Source organism: Centroberyx affinis, unplaced genomic scaffold (assembly GCF_046629955.1).
Source record: "Centroberyx affinis isolate AG114_WGS23_722 - 3 ecotype Tasmania unplaced genomic scaffold, CSIRO-AGI_Caff_v1 ptg004149l_1, whole genome shotgun sequence".
NCBI classification, from domain to species: Eukaryota; Metazoa; Chordata; class Actinopteri; order Beryciformes; family Berycidae; genus Centroberyx; species Centroberyx affinis.
In genome coordinates this window covers 212,021-230,939 of record NW_027281915.1, presented here as the reverse complement: position 1 = coordinate 230,939, position 18,919 = coordinate 212,021, and the positions used below count along the sequence as shown (strand labels likewise).

General features: G+C 41.3%; 1 protein-coding gene across 1 annotated transcript in view; it reads right to left on the bottom strand.

Moving 5' to 3' along the window:
- Positions 1-18,919, bottom strand: part of jak1 (Janus kinase 1) — a 47,352-nt gene that overhangs the window by 11,257 nt on the left and 17,176 nt on the right. Inside the window, exons 3-16 of the mRNA XM_071542670.1 lie at positions 16,473-16,596; positions 13,639-13,792; positions 11,824-11,987; positions 10,785-11,053; positions 9,493-9,608; positions 9,102-9,284; positions 7,269-7,426; positions 5,876-5,990; positions 4,113-4,311; positions 1,760-1,869; positions 981-1,133; positions 745-832; positions 521-648; positions 101-239 (exon numbers count right to left, since the gene is read on the bottom strand). Of these exons, the coding sequence (XP_071398771.1) occupies positions 101-239; positions 521-648; positions 745-832; positions 981-1,133; positions 1,760-1,869; positions 4,113-4,311; positions 5,876-5,990; positions 7,269-7,426; positions 9,102-9,284; positions 9,493-9,608; positions 10,785-11,053; positions 11,824-11,987; positions 13,639-13,792; positions 16,473-16,596 (2,100 nt within the window). The remainder of the gene's footprint in view (positions 1-100; positions 240-520; positions 649-744; positions 833-980; positions 1,134-1,759; positions 1,870-4,112; positions 4,312-5,875; positions 5,991-7,268; positions 7,427-9,101; positions 9,285-9,492; positions 9,609-10,784; positions 11,054-11,823; positions 11,988-13,638; positions 13,793-16,472; positions 16,597-18,919) is intronic.

The following is an 18,919-nucleotide window of genomic DNA, read 5'->3' as shown; positions in this document are numbered from 1 at the left end:
AGTTTCAGTTTATGATAATAACCTTGTTGTGTGTGTGTGTGTGTGTGTGTGTGTGTGTGTGTGTGTGTGTGTGTATGTGTGTGTGTGTGTGAATTCTGACCCTCTCTGGTGAGCACAGTGATTGGTATTCCTGGGTCGCTGAGCTTGATGAAGGGCCCTCCTTCGTCGGTGCCCAGTCCGTCCCTGGCCAACAGGATGTTCTTAGTGCACACAAAGCCATGGACCAGCTTTTTGTCCTCCTACACACACACACACACACACACACACACACACACACACACACACACACGCACACGCACACGCACACACACACACAAACACAAATCCATTAGTTATAAAACCGGGGGTCTTATTTTATTTAATTATGTTAATGTTGACATGGATCTAACATTGTGTAGGCAATCCCTTGTATGCGTACTTCTATGCTTATTTGCATATATTTGTGTGTGAGTGTGTGTGTGTGTGTGTGTGTGTGTGTGTGTGTGAGTATGTGTGTGTGTGTTTTCTCTGTCTCTCTCACCAAGTAGCTGAGAGCTGAGGCCAGTTGTTTGGCCACCTGGAACTTCCACGGTGTGCTGAGCGGGCTTTGCTGCCTCCTCATAAACAGATCCAGTGGTCCCGGTTGGACAAACTCCTCCACCATGATATCTGTTCCACACAAACACAAAGACAAAACGGTCAGACACAGACACATACACACACACCCACACATCCACACACACAGAGTTCTTCATTTGTACTTACTCTCCAGGTGGCGAACACACACTCCATAGAGCAGCACTATGTGTTTATGGGACACCTGCCGCATCATACTGGCTGTCTCAAAGAAAGCCTGGCAACAGAAAGAGAGAGACAGACAGCAGGAAGAATAAGGATTAGCTTTAGGTCAAAGTTAGGAGTTAGGGAATGAATGTAATCAATAGAGGGTCCTCATAAGGACAGAAGTATAAAGATGTATATGTGTGTGTTGTGTTTCTCACCAGGGATATGTCCCTGTGTCCGGAACCCAGCACCTTGAGGACCACCTTGACCTTCTGGAAGGATGAGTAAGCTGCATCCTCCTCCTCCTCACTCTTCACCCTCAGCGTGCCGGAGTAGATGTTGGTTCTCGTCCCCAGACCAAGGTGCTCTTCCTAGAACGCAGCAGGGACACCGGAAAACAGAGCGTTACATAAGACAGCCGCTTCCAGCCTGCAAACTACAGCTGCTAGAACAATAGGACACAACAATAGGAATAGATTTCAGAAAGCCAAATTTAAGACTTTTTAAGATTTCTTTTTACTGCTACCTGGAAATGATTTCGAGACCAATGTAAAAACCAAAATGAAGAAACAAAGCTGGGAAAACCAGCCTACTGAACATGGATATAGAAGTTCTGAAACTATAAATGGGGAGTATAAAATTTGTAAAATTTGTTAAGGGACATCAAGTTCAATTGTGGTTATTAAAGCAGAAATGATGAGATATACTGTACTACTAACCCTGTTCTGTATATACCCTGTATATATATATATAAAAGTAAAACACAAAATAAATAATATATAATAAATATATAAAAGCTATCATAGCGAGGTAAAAAACATAATACCTCTAATAACTGTATTTAAAACATTTGAATACATTTTAAGTCCTTAAATTTAGCAAATTTTTCATGTTTTTAAGGATCTGCAGACACCCTGATTAACCACATTACCACCATACCGTGAGACAGACAGACAGACAGACAGACAGACAGACTGAGTGATGGACAGTGGCGTACCTGTTCGATCTCCTCCTTGAGAATGCGATGGAAGCTGAGCTGGCTCTCCTGCATGGGCGTCTGAGGGATCCGCGCTCTCTCCGTAGTGACCACCAGCAGGTTAGACACCTCTGCAGCACAAACACACACAAACAACAAAGTGTCTTTCAAGAAATATATCAAAACAGACATGCACAGTTATACTGGGGTTCAACATGAAAGTGTTTACATGTGGTCAAGCAAGCTCTAAACAATTATGTCAATGTGGCAATGATGAGAAAAGCTCCTCAGGTTGGGTTACCATACTGTTTTGACACCTGTTTATTTTTTGTATATACGGGTCTGTGCGTGGGAGGACGAAGTGAAAATGTGTGTTTGAGCATGTTGTCGTGTGTGTGTGTGTTTGTGGGTGTCATAGAACTAATGTTGTGACAAAACCAGCGCACTGTGGTTTAAGAAAAAAAAGGTAGCTGCACTCGCCTAACATGCCTGTGTTACAGCACCGTTCTGTAACATGCAAACTGTGTTCTTATGCAACACCGTATCCACCCACATTAACACACATACATACTGCACACGCATAGAAGACCATCAACAGACTACATTTACACTACATTCATCCCTACCGCCTACTCCTAATGCACACCTTAACCTTCTCCACTACATGTCTAATCTTAAAACCTAAACTAAATGTAATCCAAACTTGTACTAACTTACACCTAACCCTAAAACTGGCCAAAATGTTCTCACTCCCCCAGCAAGTCCTCACTTCTTATATGCACTCCTTGAAGCCACCTGTCATTACACAACATTATTTTGTTGTTAGAAATCATGCATAAGACCCCAAACCTGTAAAACAGCCAGTAAACCAAAACATTAAGAATCACTAAAAAATATATATTCTGGGGATTGTGTACTTAATAGTGTTGTATTTGTATGTTTAGTATGGATGTTATCTAAAGCATCATTAATGTTTTAAAAAGGACGAGACATTAGATGCTCCTGTCTTTTTTCTTCCTCTGAAGCAGATCAAAACAGTCGTGCAGTATGACGTTAAACCTCACAAAACAATACCGCACACCTCCAACACACATAAACAGCTCAACACACCCAAACAAACATGCACGCATGGCTCCACCTTTCCCTGTGTGAAGTAAACAGAAGAGGGGTGCTTTGGCTCCGGAAACCCACATTTACAACTCTCTCTTCCTCTCTGTCACTGTTTCACACACAGTCAGACAGACACACACACACACACACACACACACACACACACACGGTGGCACCACGCCTCACTTACCCTGTGCCAGTGAGACACACACACACACACACACGCACACACATTGGAGGTCACACTTGGAGGCATCTATTTTCTTAAGAATGTGTCAAGGCTGTTAGAGTAAACGAAACTCAATTTTTTTTATCATTGCTTGTTACAATGGAGGGCCTTGGAATCAAATAGTAATAGCAAGCCATGACCTGACTAATAAGGATAAACCTGCAATTAAGAAAATGTAGTACTAGTGGTACCAAAGAATAACTGTCCTCTTCTCAACCAATAGAATATACAAGGACTTATCCAGCAGCTAGTAATTTGAATGTTTGCATGTTTAATTCACAGCATTTGAGAAAGAATGAGCTCCAGTTGCTTCTGCAGCGCTACTAAAAACAGAGACATGAAGTAGGAGTTTTATTATCACTGTCACAGGTGTCACACAGGTATTTGTGTCACATAAAGTGACACAGTGTTGTTTGGTATGTGTAGAGCCATAGGGAGTCAGTGCTGATGTCAGTTGGCTCACAAGATTGATTATTGCACTCCTAAAAAAGTGGTGGCATTTTCATCACATCAACGAGCATCACATCCATTGCGTTTCTTGTGATACTTTTCAACTTATCAAGGCCCTGGATGCAAGATGGTTTCCAATGCACGTCTCTGAGTCAATAACATAAACACAACTTTTAATAAGTCTGTGTTTTGAATTTATTTTATTTGAACCATACCTGAACTTTTCTTTTCGCATTGATAGTGTTTTGTGTAAACTTCATTCAATGAATATTTATTTATTTATATTTTGTAGCACAATAAAATGGATACAAGGCCAAGGAGTGCACAAATGTTTTACACGAGGGAAATTGCTCTGCCAGTCAACCTTTCTTCATTTCTTCATTCATTGTGCTTGTAAACAAGGCACACCTGAGAACGAAGGCCAGTGCTCAGTATGTCTACCCTTGTCTAAATGAAGCCTTTTTCCTCAATCAATGCATGCTTCTATTCATTTGGCTTGTTTATTGTGTGTCTTTGTCCACTTCTCCATGTCTGTCACTCTCTCTACTGTATCTGTCTGTGTCTGCGTGACTGTATGACGCCTACCTCTAGGCTGTGGAGGGCAGCAGCGGAGCAGCTGGAAAGAGAGATTGTCGGTTCGGAGGCTCTGGCCTTCCAGGTGCTCCAGCAGCTCCCTGAGCGTGGGCCGCAACGTCTCGGTGCCGTACAGGCGGAACCCGTTGGGGGCCACCTCGATCTGGAAGTTCTTATACTGACGCACTGGACGAGACTCCTTCAGGTCGAGCTGGGTGGGACGGAGAGAGATTGGAAGAAGGAAAAAAGGGACGGGGAGGAAGGCATGAGGGGAAGAGACAGGGGAAAGAATATGAGATGGAAGGTGCAAAGGAGGGGGCAGGGGATAGAGGGAGGTTTTATTGAGGAGAGAAAAGACGGGTGGGGTGAGGAAGAAGGCAGGAGGAAGAGGAAGAGAGTGGGAGTATGTGAGGAAGAGAGTGTAAAGAGATAAAGAGAAAAGTTAATTTCAGTACTGTAAAAAACAAAACAAAGGGCTTTTTGAGTGTGTGTGTGTGTGTGTGTGTGTGTGTTTTGGATACACTACACATACACAAGAAAAATGCTGCTGAAATGTTAGTCGTTTTATTCTTTTCCCTTCATAATAAAATATTAGTGCTGTAATTGCTGAGTGCTCTGGTCCACATCTGTGGGTTATTCCTATTGGAAGTAGCCTGTGGATACCTTTTTCTATTATAATTGTCCAGGATTGTAGAGCACCTGCACCTCGTTAAATGGCTGGTTTGGAGGGCAGTAGGACTTCTCTATATTAAACACATAAACTATCTATGTTTCTATTGCAAATGGTTTATCACATTCTGTTAAAAAGGCAGAAGCTCAACAGATACAAATACAAGTAACATACACACACCCACCGACTTTATTACACGTTTCAACATTACATTTGTTTACATCATGTTTAAACAGTCTCTCTAAACAGTGGCTATTTACCTAAGACCCAGAGGGTCAGCTTTGTGAATGTGTGTATGAGTGTGTGCACACGTGTGTGTGTGTGTGTGTGTGTGTGTGTGTGTGTGTGTGTGTGTCTGATCCCATGTTGACTCATAATGCTGCCTTGTACTGTAGAGACTTGCCCTTATCTAATAAGCCTGCTGTAATCTGATATAAAATAAACTGTACAACATTTGGTCTGCTACGTCTCTGTGTGTATGTGTGGGTGTGTGAGAGTGTATACTGCAACTGGGTCAGTGAATGACCTACAGAACAACAAGGCCTTTCCAACACATGACTGGGCTGTTAGTCATTGCCTGTCCTTATAATAAGAGAGGGTTAATTCCCATAGACTTTCACTTTAGCCACAAAGCACTGTAAACTGTTTAGAGTACAGCTAAAAGTAATTTCCTGGTTATTGCTATGAGGACAAAGGAAGCCTGTACAGCAGCATCACAGTTGGAATTGACCATGCAACCAGTTTCCCTGTAACTTTTTAAAGCAGTGATGGGGAACTTAAACAGACACTAAAACAGAAATGGATATGTTTTGACTCCACATTTGTTTTTACTCAGACCCCTAATACATGTACCAACTATGGCAGATAGATTGATAGATTGAATTTAAAAAATCCTTTACTTTTATTCTATTAGTGTATTTTTCAACAGGTCATTTTCTTTCTATCTGCAGCTGTTGTTGACAGAGATAGAAGAGCCAGACTGCCAGTGGTAAATACTCATCCAGGAGAGCAAAGAGTCACACCTGATAATTGTATTGACAAAGGAAGATACTGTACCAAAGAGAATTTTTGCTTTTAACAGTTAATGAGTATGAGTCGGGCCTACCTCGGTGCAGACCACAGTGATGATGATGTACTGGTAGTCGGTGCAGCTCCAGCGCAGGATGTAGGTGCCCTCGTCGTTGCCCTCCTGACGCAGCTTGTAGATGGCATACTCCGTACTGGGGAGGGACAAACACAACCAGAGGGGGCGATTACCTCAAACGTAGATTGAGAGTGTCTGCAAGTTTCATCAACTTAAACTTTACACTTTAATGTCAGTTTGAATGAAATGTAAGACCAGTTCTGCCTCTGAAAATTTTTGAAAATGAAAACAAAACGTACATCCTATCAGAATATGGGTCTGTGTGTCTGGGCTGATTTATGGTAAGCAACAGCGAACTGAGGAGCCGCAAATTTTTAAGACCACTAAAACTGAAAATAAATCTTAAAATGCTATATTTAATTTTATTTATCTGAGTTTAGATAAACTAGTGCAGTGCACGTTCGTGCCGCTGCTGCACAGAGCGCTGTTCGCCCCACCCCGCTGCTGCACAGAGTGCTGTTCGCTTGTTTATTCAAAGTTTAAACGTGTCGCGTGTCCAAATTGCACCAAATCCAACACTGCACGTCCTTGGGTCCCCAGCAATACACCCACCAAATGTGAAGTAGATTGGACGAACGGTTCTCGAGATATGCGAAGGACACACACACACACACACAGACACAGACACAGACACAGACACAGACAGAGATTCCTTGCTTTTATAGTAGGATATGATTTATGAAGACCTGCAGCACTCTTAGACACTTTCAGATGCACACTGCTTAAAGGAGTAGACAGGCTTTTAGGCAAATAACCTCAATCAGTCTGCTTGACTGTTGTGTGACACAAAGACAGTTTCACCTCTGTGTCCTGTATTTATTTTAGTTCATTACAGGGCATGTTATCACTTTAGTCTAGTGTGTTTGTGTGGTGGATAATAGCATCACCTCAAAGGTATTAGCATATGCACCATTGTGCACTAAATACAGGACACAAAAAGATGAAAATCCTATCAATGTTCGCTTTGCACAATGTTAAGTTGATCAAAAGGCTTATTAGCCAAAATGTTGGTGTATTCCTTTAAGGAAACTGGAGAAGGAAACTAGAGAGTGAGAGGGAGCGTACTGTACTCTGTACTGGGGGAGGGAGGGAGAGAGGGCATGGACAAACACAACCAAAGGTCAGGAACAGCTTGTTTATTGATGAACAACAGTGTAATGACATATTGTCCTTAGATTGCCTGTGTGGGCTAACACAATATTGATTATGATTTAATACTGCACGCCAATAACAGAAAATCTAAGCTAGAAAAAACGGGCACACATACAGACACAAGAAACACACACAAGTGTGCACTTTTGCTGGTACAGAATCATGCACAAACACACCTATCCCACACATATGCAGTACTAACCAGATGGGTCCATGGCAGCCATTGTTGATGTTGTGCACCACTGTAGCAGGGGCCACCTCCTTGCACAGGTAGTGGTGGGCGTCCACTGTCAGCCGGAAATATCCATCCACCAGGGCTACGAAGGACAGAGCCTCAGCCCTACAAGCCAGCTGCAACTCCTGGAAAGAGGAAAGAGAGAGACAAAGAGAGAGAGGAGGGGTGGGGGTGGGCAGTTAGAGTAAGAGCAATGAAAAAGTCACAACTGGATCTGTACATCCATGTACACGTAGAGGCAGTAGTACAGGCTATGATTTCGACTGATTGTAAAAAAGAGTGAGAAAATTGATCACGTTGTGGCTATATCATACTAAGACAAATCACAATGGAAATCTAATTTGGGCATTTCAACAGAGGCACAGGAATTAAATTTTCTACAATAAATTATAGAATTTTCGACTAGAATTTTATAATACCACCAAACAAGTGACAGCCCTACCACCTAATAATGTGACTGCTTAGCAATTTTTTATAGTTATACTTAGGTTAGTAAATTCAATCCAATTGCTGCATGTTGCAGAAGTTGAACCTCAACCACATGTCACACACTACAAACTCTAAGCTTTAGAATTATGACTGGTTATAGCCTAAATGGTTAGAGAAACAAGTTTATGACTAAAATCTTGTCAGTTTGAATCCCCAGATTGACTGGGAATATCTGGACAGGCCGGGGTGAATTGAAGGCGAAGCTGTGGTTGTACTGGTTAGCTCCCAGGTGTTTGTGTGTGTCCGTCTATTAAAGCAATCTCACTTCTTTTCACACCAGCACCAAGCCAGGCAAGTCAATTAAGGTAAAGTTTGCTTTGTTCTGGCAGAAAAAAACAAAGCACAGACCAAAGGCTTAGATTTAGAAAGGAAGCCAAGTTTTGGCAAACTTTACTTGAGCCTTTTAGTGGTACCCATACTTTTTAAAATCAAGATCAAAGTCTAACTGACCTAATTTCATCCAACGTAGCACTCAAGTCCCGCTGGCTCCAAGCCACTCAACAGATATTTCACAAGGTAATAGCCAATTCTACCTCTGCATCATAGTTTAGTCAAATGCAATTGTATTGTTCCTCCCATCTCATTACAACACCCGCAACCACCCTGTTTTTGATAGATTGAACAAATATTAACAACTTGCTGTTATTTCGCCTTAATTCCCACTTGAAACGAGCCTGAGCCATACTTTTCTCCTGCAGCGGCACAGTGCTAAACTGTGTGGAGAAAGGTCAATGGTGATGCTATGTGCAGAGTTCACAAGCTTGAGCTCAGAGACAGCCAGAGTCCACTACAAACACACACAAGTTCTCCTATACCTGTCAGGACATTCCACTGACTAACCCTCACAACTACATGCCTAACACTGACCTTTACCAAACCCTAATTCCAACTACACTTAAATAAGAATGAGGCAACAGCCCAACACACATATGCACGCACATACGCAGCTCAATTCAGGTCATGTTGCAATGCTTTCATCATATCTAAACACACCAAACAAAACTGTCAGTCGCAAATGAAAATTGAGAGAGCTGTGTGTCTGTGTGTGTGCTTCCGCTCTCTCCCTCAAGGAAATATGTGAGTGCTGCAGTTTATGTAAAAACTATTTCTTAACCAACAACAGGAACATTTCACCCACAGTATCTGCCATTGTTGTAGATATCTAAGATGATTTGGATACTCATAGAGCACATTATATAATCTTTAATACAAACGTGCAGTCTTTTTGTATGTGTGTGTATCTGTCTGTCTGTGTATAATGTTCCTCGTCATTCAAAATGTCTCTTTGCACTGTTTGTGTGTGTGTCTCACCATCCTCTTGTTGTCCTGTCTATAGATGGTGACTGTTGCCTCTTTGATGACAGTGTGTGTGATCTCATGGAAGTCACAGAACACCACCCAGCCATCGCCCGCCTCTTTCTTTCTGTCATTCTTCTGTTTGCCATCCAGTTTGTTCTTCTTTGACTTGCCCTTCTCTTTGGGGATCACAGCATTCTATTGTAAGGATTGAAAGCAGATATAAGTTTAATAAGAAAATACATTTAACATTACGTGCAGGGGATAATACACAAATATTCTTTATATATTTTATGACATTATAACAATAACAGTGCTGCTCCAAAATCGATTCACAATGCAAAAGGCACATTCAAAAGCATCCTCACCCTCTCTCTCACTCACACACTCTCTCACTCTCACTCACAGTGGCAGGCTTCTTCCTCCAGGAGATGCCAGTGGTACCAGTAACCAGGACCTGAATGTCATGGCTAATCTCCAGGCTCTGACTCTGGTTCTGCCCTTGGCCCTGGTTGTAGTATCCTAGAAACAGGCAGCAAACACTGTATCATCACACTAGCACTTCAGCAGTTCCAGATGTAGCCACCCCATCTTGAGACTTCTTGTTATTACTTGTGATGTTTACATGCACAGAGACTTCCGTTCTTATCCCGGTTACTCAACCCAACCAATTTTGCGTCGACACATGTAAACGTCATAACTAGATTAGAATAACCCAGTTAAGATCATACTCCGATTATGAGAAACCCAGTTAAGATTGATGGCTTACGCTAGCATTAAATGGGTTACTGTGACATCATCTTACTTTGATCATCTTTCCTTTCACTTTGGTTTTCACCGTCTGCACAAACTCAGACTCGCACAGTGTTATGGATACATTTTGATGTCAACAAACTTTTCCATACTTCTTTGCTGGGGGACTGTTCAATCTGTGGACGAGATGCCACAGGTAGACAGGAATATTCTGTTAAATGGTTTATTAATGGCAGCTAGGAGACTCAATCTCAGGGTATGAAAAGTTCATGTTCAACAGCTTCACCCAAATAGGACCTTATGGCCAATAGCCGGGTTACTCTGTGCATGTAAACATAGCCACTGTCTAACCATAATCTATTACAGTTGATTACAATAGAACTGTAAAATAAACAAATATCTGTGGTAGAGTAGCAAGACACTCCTCCATTTCATCTCTCATGTTAACAAAGAAACAAGTCGCCTAGCCTGTACTCTTTGTTGGTAACTTTGTCTAAAATTTTAACCACACTAACGGAATCCAATTCATTCTAATTGCTATTCTGTCCCCATTGTAGTGAATGCCTTGCACATAAAATGCAAAGAAGTGAGGGATTCAAAGCAACCTGAGGGAGTACTTTCTACAGTTACAGGGATGTCAAACCAGACAGAGATAATCTTTATACGCCCTGCTCCATTACCTTGGTTGATACTGGCTGTGCTTTTATGCAATCTTTCCATTTCCAGTAGTGTTTCCTCATTTTTGCTGCCCTTCCTTTTGTGTGTAACCTTGTTTCTATGTCTATGTATTCTTGATTGTGAAACACCTTGCAGACTTTGTGCTATACACACATTGAAGTTATTATTATTACGTATTCTATGTCCCACCTATTCAGCAGTATAGTGTACCCAGCTCTTGAACAACTATACCACTACAACCCTGCCTCCTCTTCCCTGAATTCCTACCATGGTAGCCTCCGTTGCAGAGCTCTCCTTCCTGGGTGACAGTGAGCGAAGTGGGCTCCAGTAGCTCACTGCCCAGGCCGCTGGTCAGGCCCTCCAGGGTGGCCAGGTATTTGATTTTCAGGTCGTACGGCGTGATGTTGCTGTCCTTGACCGTGCGCCGGTTGAACTCACTGAGGAATTTCTTGAAGACATTGTTGATGCGGATACGTGTCAGAACATTGCGCTGCTTTATGTTGCGGTTCAGCGTCTCAGGGATGAAACGTTTGTAGCTGGTGGAATTGAGAGACAATGAATGGATAAAGGAAAGAGAACAGATTAGACAAGAGAATTGCATAGAGGATGAGGGCATTAGATGGTGGGTAGAGCACACTGTAGATAAGAGTGGCCTTGGAGGGCGACGTACCACTATGATTCTTTAGTTACTTACTGTGATCACCACGGTGCATGTGTATGCCATGGTATGTGGGTCATTTTAAAGCAATATTCCACTTAGTTTTAACATGGGGGTTATTTGGCACTTGAGCGCCATGACAACCAGAATATAAACTACTTACCAAGATCGGATGCAGCTAGACAAGTTTGTAGCATTCAGATTTTTACTTCCTATTCATTTGAATGAGGCCACGAAAAGCAGGAGGAACTGCTGGCTATCAGCTGGCAACATCCATCCTTATAGCCATAAAACCATATAGATCAACAGCCGAACAACGTACAACATACTCTTAAAGCCATAAGTGGGGGATGTTTCCTGTAGTTGGTACGATTACGTTCTCACTTGTATGAACCGCAACACAGTCTGCTTGGAAGCGGACTGAGACCCACATTTTCAGGCAGTCTCGGTGCACACCTGAGCTCGCATGGTATCGTTCTCACCTGCCCAAACAAACCAAACTAGAGGAGGAGACGCAGCGGAGTTCGATTTAACTAGTCCAAACATGTTTGGTGTGAACACACCCTTAGTGATTCAAGAGCGCATATGTTTGCGTACATTTAGGTCTGTGTGTGTGTGTGTGTGTGTGTATGCGTGTGTGTGTATTACCTGACTTCATTGGAGGCTGTGGGTAGGGCCATGTTACTGTTCATGGCATAGTGAGTGATGGCCAGCACAGCCATGCCAAGACATTCATTTTCTATCTCGTGTTGCTCTGCCTCGGACTGGGAAGTCCTCAGTGGGGCCAAACCCTTGTGGAAGTCATGCTGGCCCTGGACAACACACAAAGACAGACAGATTTACCTAGATAAGCAGGCATAAAGACCCACCAATCACATATGAGCACGTACAGATAAAATGAGCTCCATCAGCAAATGGAAATGACACACTATTTGATGCTTTGGCTCTGCATACTTATTACTTTGTATAAAATGTAAACATGACTATATGAGGCTAAGGAGCAGACTGGCTTCTTTTTTTTTTTTTGGGGGGGTATTTTCAACAGTTAAAGAAAAATATTTCTATTTGAGGGTGCCAAATGTATCTGGACAATTCAATAAAGTAGCTATTTTTAGTAGTTATTAGTAGTTATTAAAATTCCTACTGTGCAATGACTTCTAGATGTCTGCAAAACAAATTGTCCGTTGCAGAGCTGCAATGATTAATCGATTAATCGATTAGTTGTCAACTATTAAATTAATCGCCAACTATTTTGATAATCGATTAATCGGTTTGAGTTTTTAAGAAAAATAAGTCAAAATTCTCTGATTCCAGCTTAAATGTGAATATTTTCTGGTTTCTTTACTCCTCTATGACAGTAAACTGAATATCTTTGGGTTGTGGACAAAACAAGACATTTGAGGACATCATCTTGGGCTTTGGGAAACACTGATCCACATTATTCACCATTTTCTGACATTTTATAGACCAAACAACTAATCGATTAATCGAGAAAATAATCGACAGATTAATCGACAATGAAAATAATCGTTAGTTGCAGCCCTAGTCTGTTGATATATGTTGTTCAATGTTTTTGCATTTTAATGAGAAAGAAAAAAGGATTAAAGTGACAACACTTGGCTCTAACTCACTCTGAGGTGGCATGGAGTATATGGATGCTAGGGTTGGTCGCCGATGGCCGACAGTCATCGACCACTGAGCCCTCTACATCGCAACATCATGATTTAAAGCCAGACAGAATTACTAACGGATAGATTTCTGTCCGTTGGGTTGTTTTGGAACGTCAACGCTATTTTAAAAAAAACGCCTCTGATTTGCGGTGACGAATCTGTCAAGAAAAAGTTCAACTGGGTTGCGTTGCCCGGACAACGGACAGCTCTCATTGAAAATGAATTGAAATGAACAGAGACGGACAGACACAACGGACTACTCTCCCGTTCTCTCCTAGGAACCGAAATTTCAAAAACATAGGAGTCGGACTACTACTCCTACCAAACATGAAGCAAAGTGCTGCAGTTATGCAGTTACATCACTATGACTAGTATTAGTCTAGTATGACTAGTATACTAAATATTTTTTTATAATCAGATGATCTGCTTAATGAGGCTGCTTAAGTATAGGCTATAGGGAGGAAAAGTAAGGACAGACCGGGTGAGTAGGTGAGGATAGGCTGTGGGCTCAAATGTGCAAAAAATAGAAATAGTAATTAATATCTAATATAGGCTACATACATGTAAAAAGTATAAAAGTATAAAAATCCCCCCGCCCCCAAACAACGATGTCATTGTCCATCGCGATGTTTCACTGTGGACATCGTCATATGCCAATTTGGTAGACATCGCCCAACCCTAATGGATGCTTCAAGATTTACAACTTGGGCAGTTTTTTTCCTGGGAAAAACAGTAGATAGGAAAACCTTTCCCCACATTAGCCCATGAAACGTGCAGATGTACACACACACACCTGAGCAAACAGGTAGTCCAGGGAGGCCGCGTCCAGTAAGGGCGTGCCTTCTGGTACTTTCTGTGGGCTAAGGCCTCCTCGAAGTTTACTGATGCAGTGTCTCCACACCGGAGACTCTCCCTCGGTGGTGCCATGCCAGTTGGTGAAGTAAAACCTGACAGCAGAGGGACAGGATAAAAGTTCATAGAATTAATGCAAGGTGTTTGCAAGAGAGAGAGAAAGAGGAAAAAAACATTAAAGAAGAGATGCAGTCGCAGGTCCAAAAAGAACATAAATGTTGGACAATCCAATGTACACATTTTGGCTCAACTTTGTCCATAAGCTACTTCTCTTTGCATGGGTACGCTTCTTTATTTTGGAGAAAGGTCCCTTTAACTCATATATACAGGGGTAATTAGAAGATAACACAGACCCAATAGCTTACAGCAAGCTATATTTTTTCCTGAATGAATTGATTTAAACCCTACTCATCCAGGAACTTGCTGCCAGTTATTGAGGTTATTGCCTGAAAAGCAGGAAGAAACTACTCCTATAAATAACATGGAATGCCGTGAGTTTGCATTGATGGGATTATGGCTTTGGGATGAAAGAGATGTCTGCCAGCAGTAGGGTATTTGTCTGAATTTCAAAATGAAAGGGATCCTTTGACCAGCTGAATGCAATTCTGGATTACTGTATGCATGATGCTGCTGAATTACTGATCTGTGCACTGAACAAAGATCCATGTGGATCTTAAGTAGTGGAGATGACAGAGATGAACCAAAATCTCTATAACACTGGTATGAATCATAAATAGGCTTTGTCTGCGAGTGTGTGCATGTGTGCATATGTGTGTATGTGTGTGTGTGTGTGTGTGTGTGTATGTGTGTGTGTGTGTGTGTATGTGTGTGTGTGTGTGTGTGCGTGTGTGCGTGTGAGGACACACACAGACAATGGAACAGGAAGTGCTCTATTGCCTCTTGCATTGTACGTGTGTGTGTGTGTGTGTGTGTGTGTGTGTGTTTTGAGCATTTGTTTATGCCAGAGAGTGTCTGTATCCAAGACTTGACCACAATAACCTGCTTGTTGGCAGATTGCACTACAGTATGCAAAGCAGGCTGCAGCACAACACACATACACACACAAGCAAACACAAATACACTTGCACACAAAAGACACACACCATGCTTTGTCTCTAACCACACTCGCCTTTCTCTCCTCTAGCTATTGTCAAAGGAAAGAGAGTGCACAGAAAGAGGAAGTGTGTGTGACACCACAGTTCTGCTCTTCTTCCTCTTTGCACGAAATGCTACCATAGGTTACACTTTAGCTCTCTTGAAAGGAATCCATTCAGGTACAAATATTATGACATTTATACAATAACCAAACTTTCACTGCATACTTATCAGAACTCTTCTAAAGCCAGGGTTCTTCTTAAACCTGCAATAAGTGATCTCGGACCCTACAACCAATCCTGAAACTAACGTGTGCTATGTGGAGATCTCCTTGAGACATAATGACATAAACCAATATCCCCGCTGTTTTCACCTCTTTTATAAAGCTTGTTGTCAAAACCCCAACCAACTCGAAGCTCCTCCCGGCCCATTCAGTAGCTTTTCATTTTTTTAAAACTAGCTTGGCTCCTCCATCGCTGTTTAAAAGCGGCCCTAACCCCCTCCCATTCCTGAAAAAAAATTATCATAATGGCGGAATCAATGAAGCAAGCAAGTAAACTTGTTACAAAGGTAAACTTGCTACCTACCTCTTCACTTGTCATTGTGGACATGTACCCTTCAGCAGTACGTTTAGCTTAACTATTAGCCTTCATGCACGGTTTGTCATTTGTCAATAAGAATGAAAGGGGAAAAGTGGGCAATGCAATTAACAAACGTAAAAGACAGACAGACACTCAGGTTTCCTTAGTTGTACCAACTGAGCTACACTACAAACTGTGTTGCTATAGCTTGCCTGTTGGTTGTGCGCATAAACCCGTGGAAACTTCACTATGACTTGCTAAAATTAATTGTAAATTAATTGTCAATGAATAAGATCACACAACGTAACGACTACCTACGCATAGTTAGATTCGTAGTTGCAGTGATGCAGCTTAGTGAACACATGTGCAGTGAAGTTTTTTAAAATTTTTGGGACTGACAGACCAACAGAGTGACTTATACTAGCTGCTGGTTGTAGCTAAAAAACGAAGATAATCAAGTAGTTTCTCCTACTCTCCTACCTTTAGTTTATTATTTCTCTGTTGGAAAAGAGAAGTGCAGGTGCACAAAATTATATAAATGATCAAACAGTAAACAATTTCATTACTGTGCACTGCAGCTATACAGTAATGGTTCAAATCTACTGTTGAATTATTAATGCTTAAACGCCGCAGGTGTATTTTTTACATGGGTGGATGGTTATTAAAAAACTTAAGTTGACACAGCAGCCAGCCGGATACAACTGAAAGCGACTTAGAGACGAGGCAGACCTGGACAAAATTATAATTGAAAATGGTTCATAATATTTGGACTAGTTAAGGTGTGATTAATTCGCTTTGCCAAACACTTGAACAGCCTCAGAAAGGGACGCATTGCTTGTTATACAAGATATATCAAATGTTGCCCATTATTTTTTTTTAATAATGTTGAAGATTGTAGTTCAAACTCTGGAAAATGTTACTGTACACACGAGATAAACCGTTGATGATACATTATAAAATATCAAATATTGACATACATGTCAATCAGAAAAATGTCAAAATCTGACACAAGATGACTTTTCAGAGATACACGACAGAGCTGGATACTAACAATATTCAACTCCTATGTAGTCCAGATCTGTTGTGAGGCCATTCTTACCTTATGCGATAATGCAGCTTGATACTGGTCTCGTCTGTGATTTTGAATTCATGGTTGGGGGGGTACCACAGGCCAGTGTTCTCGTCGTACAGGGCAAACAGGTTATGGCACAAGGGAGAGATCGCTGAGAAGAGAGGGAGAGAGATGGCAAAAAATATCAATGCTGAGAGCAATTTTTTCCTTCAGTTTTTAGGCTCTTGTCTAAAGCAGGCTTTAAGAACAATGCCATACAATCCATTTATAAAAGGAGATAAACAGAAAGGAGATGCATGTACTTCACCACAACAATCTCACTTGAGGCTATGCCTTCAATGTTTCTGCATGGAAGTAAGGATGGATTGTAGGACCCTGGTTTAACAAAACTCTTTCAAATGTAAATGTTCCTTGTGGGAGCAAAATGGCTCTTGAATTAGTGTTTCAAAGGCTGAAAGGCCTTGAATTTTTCTAGTACTTGATTCATGGCTTTTAAATCATAATTACAATTGATTTAGACATTTAATTCCCCCGAGTATGTTAATTCCAAAGTCCTAATACTAAATCATTCACAAAACATGAACAATTACACTACAATGTCCTAGTACCATGAGTATATTGTATTGGGAATAAGATGGCATGTTAGACTTGTCATCTTGTTCTGAACCTAATACATGTTAGCTGGCATACTGAGTGTTAGTTGAGTCTTAGCAGTTAAGAGGTTATGGTAGGGTCAGGGTTCATCTTGGTTTTGAGGTTAGATACTTCATAACATAAACAGGGAAAAACTTTATATGTTCTCCGTCAGCACCACTCCTGTTTTACAGAGTAGGCCTACTTACAGAGAAAACTACAAACAAATAAAATGTACAGTATAGCATATTTCTTCAAAATAACTGTGTGTGAAACGTGTGTATGTGGATATGTGTGTTATTATCCTTAGACATAAACCAAGCAGTACTTTGATTGGCACAGTGGTAATCTCATCTTTGATGACGTAAATAAAAGAAAGTAGAGAGAGACAAAGACAGAGACAGAGAGAGAGAGCGAGAGAGAGAGAGAGAGAGAGAGAGAGAGCGAGAGAGAGACTGGAGCTCTGTTTTATTCTGTTGTGTTTTGTAGCATACAGCTGCAGCACATACACACAGACGGCATGGTGGCAATGAATCTAGTGAACACACACACACTCAGACACACACCAACACAGACAGACAGAAACACAGACACACGTACCATTGCCCTGCATCACCTCTTTTCTATTGGCCCTTATCAGCCCACAGGTCATGAATTTGTTTTTTAAAGCTGGGTTGTCCATGTTATAATCACATTGATTTGCCTATGGATTAGGCTAGCTCTGAAACTGTACCCCTGTGTTTTAGTAGAGACCTTACATGAGTGTCCTACTTCTTGTTTTCCACCTCTCTCTTTCTCGCTGCCCCTGTCCCTCTGTGTGTCTCTGTCTCTCTCTATGTGCTGCAGATTTGGTTTTTGCCTGAAGGAATTTCCTCTAGCCATCAATACTTGGCCAAAGCCCAGACCAGATGCCATCTTCTAACTGTGTGTGTTTGCATGTGTCCACATGTAGCCCAACGGGTAAATCAGTCAACAAGGATTTTCCAGCTATGTAAAATCTTGGGTGGGCTGTCCAGACATAATTTAGAGCCGGAAAATTGTTAAAAGTGAATTTAAATCGATTCGGAAATTGCATTTAAATAAAAGCCTATTTAAGAGGAGCGCAAGAATGGATTGTGATGCGATTAAGTCTTCTACCCACAGAGGGTGAGACGCATCAAGTGCAACGCTGCAACGCCGCAGTTCTAGACAAGCTGCAGTTTCAGACGCTGTAAGTAAAAGTAATGAGATTTTTATGTAAAAATACAAGAAAATATTTTTTTTCTTTTTTTTGCCATAAATTGTCAAATAGGTGTATGCATGGTGTAGGTATGATAGTTTGAATGTGCTAAAAAAACGAAAAAGTCATTTTCATTTTGTTTCATTTCATATCTGTAGTTGGACGGGTGGAAGGGTGATAGACCGTTTTCCATAAGGACCCCTAAACTGTGGTATGCTGTGCCCGACAAATCAGCTAGCCAACTCAATGTCTTCTTTTAATTCACTTTCAAAACACATTTTTATCATATCATTTTATCCAAGGGTGGAATATTCCTTTAAGTTCATCATGTGCTCCATGCTGCACCAGGGTATTTTAAAGCAAGCCTTCATATGTGTGTGTAAGATGTTTGAATTGAACAGCTTGATTAACTCAGCTTCTTTCTCCTTCACCACCAAGTTTTAACTTTCATTCAGACACTTTAGCTATTGAATCCCTTGAAACCCTAACCCATATGAACAGTCTGTGCCAGATTGTTGTATAACAAAAACTCAAACATCTCAATATCCATTGGCTGAAAATCCAGAGCAATGTGATTTGTTTACAGAATCTGGCTGACACACCCATTCATTATCAGTGATAC